The sequence below is a fragment of the Saimiri boliviensis genome, chromosome 7 (assembly GCF_048565385.1).
Source record: "Saimiri boliviensis isolate mSaiBol1 chromosome 7, mSaiBol1.pri, whole genome shotgun sequence".
Classification (NCBI taxonomy): Eukaryota; Metazoa; Chordata; class Mammalia; order Primates; family Cebidae; genus Saimiri; species Saimiri boliviensis.
The window spans coordinates 118438379-118449735 of NC_133455.1; the positions used below are offsets into that span (position 1 = coordinate 118438379).

At 45.6% G+C, this 11357-nt stretch overlaps 1 protein-coding gene across 3 annotated transcripts in view; it reads right to left on the reverse strand.

Annotated features, from left to right (window-relative positions):
• Positions 1-11091, reverse strand: part of ETV6 (ETS variant transcription factor 6) — a 246973-nt gene extending 235882 nt beyond the window's left edge. For all 3 annotated transcript variants that reach the window (XM_074403277.1, XM_039461675.2, XM_039461674.2), the window contains exon 1: positions 10742-11091. Coding sequence is in view for 2 of the 3 variants with exons in the window: in XM_039461675.2 (XP_039317609.1) it covers positions 10742-10774 (33 nt within the window). In the remaining variant the exon portion in view is untranslated. The remainder of the gene's footprint in view (positions 1-10741) is intronic.
• Positions 11092-11357: the final 266 nt, after the last annotated feature.

Below are 11357 nucleotides of genomic sequence, written 5' to 3' on the forward strand. Positions count from 1 at the left end.
TGTGCATGCCACCACACCCAGCTAATTTTTGTAGTAGAAACAGCATTTTACCATGTTGGCCAGGCTGGTCTCAAACTCCTGACCTCAGGTGATTCACCTGCCTTGGCCTCCCAAAGTGCTGGGATTACAAGCTTGAGCCACCGCACCCCACCCCATCTCTCTTTTTATGAAGTCTCCATAATACTTCCTCCTGTCTAGCCTAGTACAGATCTACTTGTCCACGTATTAGTCAGTAGGCTTGAAACCATACTCATGCTAAATTGTCTCGACTTTTTTTTGTTGTTGATATATAATAGCTATACATATTTTAGGGGTATATGTGAATTTTGGTATCTGTGCATATGTGTAATGATCAGATCAGGGTAGCTGGCATATCCATCACCTCAAACATTTTTCTTTTGTGTTGGGAACATTACAATTCTTCTCTTCTAGCTATTGTGAAATACACAATACATTACTGTTAACTCTAATTTCCCTACTGTACCAATGAATACTATAACTTATTCCTTCTATCTAGCTGTATTTTTGTGCCCCTTCACCAACTTCTCTTTATCCCTTGACCTTGACTCTTCATCAGAGACCCTGGCACCTCTCCAGGTCACACGTGCAGTGCGGTGGGCTGACCTGGGCCCTCCCTCTTCCTTTCTCACCTCTTAGCAGTGCCAGAACTTCCACTGCCACACCTAGATTCACACTTTCACTAGGGAAACAAGACAACATGTTGCGGGAATGGTTAACTGGAGAGAGAGGCTTTTTTTTTTTTTTTTTTTTTTGAGACAGAGTCTCACTCTGTCACCAGGCGCCAGGCTGGAGTGCAGCGGTACCATCTTGGTCACTGCAACCTCCACCTCCCGGATTCAAGCAATTCTCCTGCCTCAGCCTCCCGAGTAGCTGGGATTACAGGCACACACCACCACACCCAGCTAATTTTTGTATTTTTAGTAGAGACGGGGTTTCACCATGTTGGCCAGGATGGTCTCGATCTCTTGACCTTGTGATCCGCCCACCTCAGCTTCCCAAAGTGCCGGGATTACAGGCATGAGCCACCATGGCCAAGAGATAGGCTTTTCTCTGGAGTTCAATGTTTTAAATTACAAGCCTTATTTCTATCTGCCGCTCATTTTTTCCAGGAAATGCTTTAGAGTCATCACGTGATCATCTTTGGCTATGGCCTCCTCACGTATAGGGGATGTAAGTGAAGCAGGATTACTGACCTCATCAAATAGGTAAGTCCTAAAAAAGATAAAGTTGCACGGCCTGTCATAACCTACTGGAGAGGGGACAGGGCAGCTGAGAAGAAAATCGCAAACCTCCACTTGTGGTTTCCAGGAGGAGGTCAGAGGCACGGTTTCTCTCCAAACCTACACCCTTGATTCAAGGGTATGTAGTAGCCCGCACTTATTTCGTGGGGTAGGAGGGAGAGGTAGGTGACATTTTCTCCACAATTCCTCAGAAAGGGTCATCTTCCAGTCTATAGTTCATCTTCTCATTTGCCATGTACATACAAGGAATGGCTCAGGATCGAATTTAGGTCCACAGCAAGAATACAGCTGCTGAAAAGGACACTGCAGCCCCTTCACATCTGCTACAGAGAAAGGTTCCCCCATGCCCCAAAGTAACAAATTTGGCCTTTTCAAACTCTTCTGTATAATTAAACTTCCACGAAGGCCATCTACTCCCAGTTCCTGAAAGTGAACATTCACCAGTCCACAGCAAACAGTGTCTGTTCTGTGGTCAGACAGACATGGAATGGCCTGTGGAACAAAAGCAGACTAGAGAATTGATGCTCTCTTTCAAGTCTCACCCCAGTCGCAAATAATAAGCAACTGTATGAAGCAGCAGATCCCTGAATAGGTTCAAATACTTGAGCGCTGAGTAATAATCCTAGTTAGACTCACTCTACGGTACTTCCAGACTTAACGTTTTTTCCTTTTCTTTCATCTCTGGAAACTTATTCACAACCGCATTAGCTATTCCTTCAAAATTCTGCTGTAAGATGCAAAAGGCATTTGCTATTATCATATAATTGCACTTGGCTCATCTCTCCTATTGTTGAGGCTTGTATTCAATTAAAGTTAAAATGAGAGCTTTTTTTGAGCACTGACTGAGTGACCTCAGCTCTGTGAACAACTCAATGGGATAATGACAAGAGCACTGTGCGGGGAGTCAGCTGACTTGGGAGGCCTAGATTTTAGTTCATATGGCACCACCAACCAGTCATGTGAGCTTGAGCAAGGCCATTAACACCCCTGGCCAGGGGCTGGGAGGGGCAGCTCACACCTGTAGTCCTAGCACTTTAGGAGGCTGAGGTGGGCAGATCACCTGAGGTCAGGAGTTCGAGACCAGCCTGGCCAAAATGGTGAAACCCCATCTCTACTAAAAATACAAAAATTAGCTGGGCACGGTGGTGCACACCTGTAATCCCAGCTACTTGGGAGGCTAAGGCAGGAGAATCACTTGAACCTGGGAGGTGGAGGTTGCACTCCAGCCTGGGTAACAGAGCGAGACTCTGTCTCAAAAACAAAAACAAAAAACCATCCCCTGGCCTCTGTATTCTCAACTGTATAATGTGGGTACAGAACCAGAAAATCTCTAGCCCCTTCCAGATCCACATATTGTGGAAGACGCATAAAGGAGGAGGAGAACTAATTTTTTTTAACGGTATAAGCCACTACGTTAGGCGATGTACATATCCCAACAACCCTAAGAGACACACATTTTTATTACTACTTCAGATGCGTTAGCAGGTTCATGATTAAGTCACTTGAACAAGTTCAAGAACCAGGGTTCATGAGTCTATCTACTCCACTGTCTGTGCTCTTCCCCTAGGAGCATCCACAGCATGGCACTGAGGGACAGCCCTTTTCTGAGCACCCTACAATCCCTTTAAGGGAAGTCAACTTTACAGGTGAGAACCAAAGAACAACGTAAGACAGAACAAAATGCAAGTCAAAATCTAAAGGCGTGGTGATTGGAATTACACTGTGGCAACACTAACACCACTGAGCACACTCACCAACGGCAGCACAACCTTTTTGTGCCATTCAGGAAATGAAATCGTTTTCCCTACATCTGACTCCCACATACAAAAGGAAAATACCCCCAAGAGGCCATCAGGCCTCACCAGCCTGCAGATGCATTGGCTACCTCTTGTTTTCATGGGGGAGTATTTCTCATAAATCATTCATCCAGATAACTGAAGATCAGCCTTTTAAAACTTAACATTATTCTTATGCCAACCATTTTTGTTAGATATCTTTCCAAAATACATTGCATTCTTCTTCACTTCTTAAATCTCATACGATGAACTCTGTCTTTCACTTGGAAGTCACAATGACGAACACTAATATCATGTCATGTGAATCTTCAAAAGGAAGCTATGCTTTCTGCATTCTTGCCTGCTTTTTCTCATTTTTCCTGTGCTACGGTCTTAGAGGAACACAGACCTAGGATGGAACACTGATTCTGACTCTGGCTTGATTAATTAGGAATGTGATCTCAAGCAAGCTATTTAAATTCCACAAGACTCAGTTTCCTCATCTGTTTCATGAGAAATTTGGATGATGCTCTCTGAATCCCCTCATATTAGCTCCACGACACATCTCTTTCTTTCTCTGTTTCTTCCTGTACATATGCTCTGAAGACTCTCTTCATGAAAGCCGTTCAAAATCAGAAACGTATAAAGTCAGATGGCCAAAATGCTCTCTTCATTCCAAAAAATTAGAATAGGCAAGTTGGGTCAGGCCATCGAGAGAGGAGTCAAAAAAAGATGATCCCTTTTGTTATTGGGGGAAATCAGGGAATTTCTGAAATAGATTTCTGGAAATCACATAATATTACAGATATACATGAGAGAAGGTTTAGGAAAAACAAAAACATTGTGTTTATGAATTGCGTGAAAAGCTTTAAAACGGAAAAAAAAAAAAAAAAAAAAAGGTTGTTTAAGGAGAAGCAACTGACCAGGGAGTAAAGCAGGCGAAGAAGGTGTCCAGCCCAAGGCCGGGCAGGATGAGGGCACAACCTCTCAGACTTCGGACCACTTCACCAAGGAGCCATTAGCACCGGAGGAAGTCAGATAAAAACAGAGAAGGAAAGGAAAGGCCTCTGAGAAAAACACGAAGGGCCCAAAATGAAACCCATCAAAAGACAAAATCTCACCAGAGGACATCAGGGACTGGTGTAAATATGGAAAACTTAGACATTCATTCCACAGTGGGTGGTGGTGGCTTGGTGTGACCATCTGGTTGTCCCCACTACTTGTGCAATGGCTGGGAAGACCCATCTTCGGAGGAAACTGGGAAGCAGAGGAAATTCAGAACCTCTGCAAGCTCTATTCCTGCCGCTCGTCTCAGCTTATGTAACGAGCCACCAGCCGCCAGTTACTCTGGTTCCTAGTTTTCTTTGCAAAGATGGCGGCTGCACTTTGGAATAGACTCCTAGAAAATACTTTGGAATTAGAGTCCCACAGTATAGATTCTGGCCCTAGCTTTGCCACTTACAGCCTGGGAGATCTTGGGCCGATACATCACTTAACCTCTCTGGGCTTCAGTTTCCTCATTTGTAAAGTGAAGAGAAAAACTGCATCCCTGAGAGAGCTCCGAAGAGTAAATGAGATAATGTATGTAAAACAGCACAAGGACCAGCATGCAGTAGTAGTATTCAATAAATGATGCTGGTGACGATGATGGAGGAGGAGGAAGAAGAGGAAGAGGAAGAAGGAAAAGGAGAAGAGCGTGCTGCGTAATAAATCACTGTATAGCTTTAAGCTACTACTGGTTGTTGCAGAATCACAGCCACTAAAACAGCAGATGAACACTTTTACTTACAGAGAATTTATCAAGTTTCAAAAATCCAAGCGTTCTACAGTTTCCCGTAAGCGAAGTCCACAGGGCTGAGTGAGCAGTTACGCTCATCTGAGAGTCCACACTTATCGTGGAGAATGCCTTCCCTCATCAAGCCTCTCGCCCACACTCTGAGAATTCCAGATCATTTAGACATTGACCACACTGAACTATCTATTTTCACTATCTAAGAAGAAAAGGTTATCAAACAAATTAACAGAGCAAATAAAATGTGTGGTAATGTTTCGACACTTTTAGGAACAGTTCCAAGCACATGGGAGCACTAGTTTCTACCCAGTGGATAATGTGGAACACAAGTTATTTTTGCCTATACATTGGAGCTTTCCCTGAGATGCCCCAGTAAGCAACGCTTCATGAGTTTGGTTCCTGTATGTTCAGAAAACCAATAAAAACATGTTTGTTTTTTAATAGGGTATAATTCTAACTTTCGCTAATTTCGGTCTGGCAGTGAACAGTCTTTAAGCTGGGCCCCTTTTGGCGTGGGAACCCTGAGTAAACGCACACTCATTCTATTCAATAAATACACACAGAGACTGCTTCCCAACACACATCTAACAACAAACACGGCCACAGTGGACTCTTGCCTGAAAACAAGCTCCAAGGTTGTCTCTAAAGCAGTATTCACACAGAAAAAAAAATGTCATTTCTATGTCGCACACCCTACAGGGCTTTACCTGACCCTGAATCACTCGGCTGGGAGATCCATACCAAAGGTCAAGTTTGAAAAATTGGTGAAAAAAATGAAACCACTGTGCAAGTGACTCCCAGCAACCCTGTGCCCCCACCTGGCCCCCAGCCCTTTCCTGGTGTGCACAGATACAGCTGCGCTCAGCGGAGCAGAATGTGGCTTAGCTCTGCCTGCCTCTGGTGCTAACATCTGGGTTTTTTTTGCCCTTGACTTACTTATCCTGAGGAGGATACTTTCCATAGCTACTTCTCTAGGGCCAGCTGCCACGCTTTTAGCTTTGGCTATTTGAAACGGGGAGCTTACTACACAGAAATTAAAGTATAAATAGGATTGGCTGATCCTTGATAAAACAGCCTACAGCCCACCCAAGGATTCCTCAAAGGAAGCCTGACAGTAGATAGGGGCCTTCAGCCCAAACAGAACTCCCAGGTCCTCATGCCCTGTGTGTGTGTGTGTGTGTGTGTGTGTGTGTGTGTAAATGTGTGTGTACGTATAGATGTGTGTGTATATATGCATGTGTGTGTTGCAGAAATATATACATATCATACGTATATATTGTATGTGTGTATGTTCATATACACGCATATACGCACATACAATATATACGTACGATATGTATATACTGCTGCAAATGGTGGTGCCAATACAAGTCCGGCAGGGCTTTCTTCCCTCACCCCCTCCCTCCTACTACTTCCTCTTCTCACACCTGACCAGACCCCAGTGGCCCATTTCTTCCCCCACATACCATCTTCCTTGGCACATACCCTCATGCCCTCAGACCAGCTGGCTTGTGATTAAAATGGACCAAGCTAGGAAGTGCCAGAGAGTGAAGCCTATTGTATCGAGTTTCCTTGGCCTTTTATAGGGACACGCCATGAACCCAGAGAATGCAGTGGCCTAAGAACCTGTAGGCCTGTGTCCTCCAAACCTGGTTCACTCACCCATGGGTTGAAGCAGACACCTTAGCTCTCTGGATCCCCTCTCTATAAAAACTAGGAGGTTGGTTCAGGTGATCTCTAAGGTCTCTCAACTATGAATGTCTGAAAGTTCCCTAATTCTATTGTCAAAAGGGCTGGGGGACACTTAGAAGCCTGCTAATCTGAACTCGTTAAAGCAATTCCTCAAGCCCCTTTGTCGTATCTTGTACTCAATTTCCTTGTTAATTTTGGCACAAAAGCAGTTTTTGAGAATTTTATCAAAATAATAAAACAGGGCGGGCTCAGTGGCTCACACCTGTAATCTCAGCACTTTGGAAGGCTGAGGCTGGCAGATCACTTGAGGTCAGGAGTTCAAGACCAGCCTGGCCAACACGGTGAAACCCCCATCTCTCATAAAGTACAAATATTAGCCGGGCATGGTGGCAGGCACCTGTAATCCCAGCTACTTGGGATTACAAGGCAGGAGAACTGCTTGAACCCAGGAGGAAGAGGTTGCAATAAACAGAGATCATACCACTGAATTCCAGTCTGGCGACAGAGCGAGACTCCATCTCCAAAAAAATAATAATCAGAAGACATTATCAAAATTCTATTAATAAGAATTTGTGGACAGACCCCCAACCCCCACCAGGAGTGCTCTGGCCCGCTCAAGGCTGTCGTGAGCCCTATTAAGTGCTTTCTGCAAGCAAACCAGTGGATCAAAGTGTTAAGTCACCCTGAGGTTACACACAGACAGAAAGAGGAAAGGGTACTGGCCTCCTCCCACCCCTCGCCTCACACCAGCAAACATTACCGAGAAATATTTCTGTGCCAGCTGCCAAGCTAGCTACTAGGACACCAAGATAATCATCACTAAACTCAAGGAGCCCAGAGTCCAGAAGGAGAGATCTAAAGAGTCTCCCAGTTAGCAGCAAAATTTTAAAAACCAGATTTCCTTTTGCTATGGACGCTGGCTGATAAGGGCAGCAGGGAAGGAGGGGACTAGAGACACTGTGTGACTCGTTTTTGTATTCTGGTTAGTCCTGGCTCACTAACACTGTGCCAAGCCTGACAAAGGAACATGTCTGCAAGGCCACAACCACCTTCCGCTGCAACTTGGCCAAACTTAGAACTGAACAGGTGACTTGAAGGTGAAGGCTGATGATGGAAAAGACAGCCTCTTCCTTCTTCCTGTGACCAGCAGTCAGCCATAAAATCCTCTTTAAAATAATTTGACTTTTTATAGAGAGTTGATCCTTTTCTTCCATTTAAACAACCTCAAATGGTCAGGAACTGAAGCATTTAAACTTCCATGACAACAGTGCCACAACCTTCAAGGGAGCGGTCCCGTGTAGGGAAACAGTGAGAGGCTCAGTGAGAGTTTGGTGCTATTAGACTAGTCCACCTCTCTTCTACTGTAAAAAGTGTGTGTTTGATATTAACTTCCCCAGGTGATGGGAGCACATTTATACAGTGCAAAAGAAACAGAAAAGCCCCGATCAGGCATTCTTTGTGAGCCACCACCACATAAGCCATCTTTACAAAGGCGTCACTGATTGACCAATTCAGAAACTTTCACCTTGGAAACTCCACCCAACTAGGACACTGCTCTTTTCTAGCACAGTGGACACTGCTCAGAAGTAAACAAAGTACTTCCCTCTGTGGCTGCCTCTGGTCAGGCTACTCCATGCTGCATCTCACCGGCCACTGAGGAACTGCCTGCCTGCTGACCCGCTGCTTGCAAGGAGTGAAAGCAAGTGAGGAAGGTTTCAGGAGCAGGGAGGAGGAGTGGGAGAAACCTCTCCATAGTGAGAGGCTTTTCTGTCACATGAGTTCGGTATATCAGATTCATCAGCTCATCCTTGAAAACCTCTGACATTCGTTCTCCACTCCACAGAGAAGCATATTGTTTACTGGACTCCAGAAGCAAGCAACTTGCTTGTGGGTTACCAGCAAACATTTTTTATTATGCTGTCACCGTACCACATCCCAAGGACTAAATGAAACGCAGCACACATCACCAGAACATTTCAGATGACCTGGAATAATCCCAGTCCTTCATCTCCAGTGCTTATTACTGGAACACTGTGAATTAAACTCCATGAAAAGATACTCTTCACATATGTTCACCTAGACACATGCACAGTGTAAGCAAATACATACTGGTTCCATAAAGAACAATTCAAAGTAAAAGTGATTTTTTTCCTGTCTGGTTAAGAACATTAAATCTATTTTAATTACATAGAAGCACACAGTAATGAAAAGAGGCATCCTAAAAGAACTGAGTTGTAAGCAATAAGTAAAAAAAAAAAAAAGATATGCAAATTACAGACACAATTGTCATGTTGCATTTAAGAAAGTGTCTTGCTTGGGATTGGTGTTCCACATGTGTGTAAGGCAAGGGACTGTTGTACTCTTTTTCCGAGTGGAGCACAATGAAACAAATCACTCAGCAGCAGTCTGCAGCCAGCACACCACCACAAGCCCATCAGAACGGTGGGGATGCAGTTAAGAAGATGATCAAGAAAGGTCATAGAAAGCATTGCTTTTTGTTGTTTTCGCCCTAAAGTTACTGATCTGTAGTTGGTCCAGGTTTTCCTGATGTTGGGTTTATTGCCACTGAGCTGAATACAATTTATTGATTGAATCCCCTACTATTTAGTTACCTCTGTGTTATGAAGCATCAAATAAAATAGATTATCTATACCGCAGGATTTTCCTGAACTGGGGGTACAGAATCTAATTTCTACCGCAGAAGAAACTCGTTTTGAAGTATTAATATCAAAGTACCCTAAGTTCTTTAGTGTGGCACGCCCCATCCCACAGACATACTGCCACCTCCACATATGTACAAACACAAAAGCCTAAAAGTTCCACTGGGCATTTTTATGAGGCAAAAACAAAGAAGCCCAACCCACCTTTTGATTTCACATTAGCCCTTCCTCAAACCCATGAAAATATTTTCTGATAAAAAACACCAAAATGTGATTCTAATGATAAAATAACCTAGTAAGCACGTATGACGAACTACTGCCTTTCCCCTACACGGACTCTCACTGAAAGGCAGTGTTAAAACAGGAAAGAAAACAGGTTATTTGTCCATTGTTGCTGTAGCGTCCATTCAATAAACACACATTAAATAGGCCAAACCAAAAACAAACTTCAGCAGCTTCAGCCTCTCGCAGGAGCAGAAGGCTTTCTACCTGGGTACTGGTGGAACAGTGAAATGAATAAAGTGCACAATAAATGCAGCGATGGGAAAAATAACTAGGGTAGATGGATAAATCATCCTGCCTCCCAATGGTGGCAAACTTTACAACAACTTTTTAGAAGCAACAAACAGCAGCACCACAGTCTTTACAGATATATAGGCATGCACACACACAACTACTGGGTAGCCCAATAGTGTGTTTACAAACATCCCCTGCCCTGCATTTACAGTACTGCAAAACCGGCCAGAAAGCTGGGCAATCGCTGCTCTTAGATCCTCTCTGCACTTGTCAAACACAGAAGGTCGTTTTGCCTGGTTGCTTAGTTCTCCCTCTCCCTGCATCACACGAGTTTTCTACTTTGGGATTGCTCAACTTTCATATGCATCACAGTAAAATAACTATTCAGCAACTTGATTCACCTTGGTTTAAAAAAAAAAAAAAAAAAATTCATTGTGCAATGCCCAGGAAAAGCTGACACCAGGGCTGTCTCTCCGACAGCGCTTGCAATTACAATCAGACGGGGGGGGGGGGGGGGGCGGGAGGGGCGGGGGGGAAGCCTGTCTGATCAGACCCAGAGAGTCCTTTAAATAAATAAATAAAAAGATTCTATCCCAGCGGGGACTGAAGAACTTTTTTTCTAAGAAAGACCACCCTTCGGGAACAAAAGTTACATTTCAGTCACATGTTGGGTGTAGGAACAGGGAGCAGGTTTTTTTTTTGTTTTTTTTTTTTTTTAGGCGCACTAATTACGGGGGTGTTTTACAGTTCTGGAGACAATCCGGGTTGCTCCTGACCAATTGTGACCGGCATTTCATTGTCAAAAAGCAAGGGGGGGAGGGTGGGGGCCGAGGAGCCGGCAGGGGCTCGGTCAGGGGGAGTAGCAAGGTTATGCTAAAGGATACACAGCCGCCGCCGCGAGCTGCAGCTCCTTCCCTCGCGCCCCAAATAATTTACTGCGAACAGAGCAACTGCAACAGCCCGATCTGAGGAGCCCAGCACGACTGCCTTGGCCCGTGCGGCTCAAGGTTTCCACCACCGAGAGGGAGGGGAGAAGATTTTTACCTTAATGCTACACTGAGCAGGAGTCTCAGACATGTCTCACAGCGAGAGAGAGATCAGGAAGTTCTCAGGTTTTTTCCACTTTCCTTTCCTCTCCCCAACCCAGAAAGGCTCCGCCGCCAGCCAGACGCGGTCATTTAAGAAGTTTCTTCCAGCATCTCTCCCGGCAGCCGCCCCGGGGGTCTGGAGCGCGCGGGGCGGGGCGGGGCGGCCGGCGGAGTTGGGCGCGCGGGGCGGCGGGGGCGTGGGAGCCGGGCCCGAGCGCGGCGGCGGGGTCTGCAGGTCGCGGCGCCGCGCGGGGACCCGGGGCGCAGCCCGGCCGGCCTCCCGGTCTCTCCTCCCACCCGCAGCCGGCGCCCCCGCCCCCCGCCCTCCCGCCGCGGTCCCTCGCTCTCTCGAATGTTTTCCTTCCTGGAAGAGAGAAACTGAAAGGCAGAACTGAGAAAGCTCTTTGCTCATTGATCTTGAGAGTTTCAGTGCAGAAACTGACGTGAATTCCCAGCACTGAGCTCTGCCTCTTAAAGGAGCCACCAGGAAATAAAAGCTCGGGTTACAGCCCGGCATCGGGGAAATAAAAGCCGCGCGGGGGAGGGGCGGCCGCGGGGGCGCGGGCGGAGGA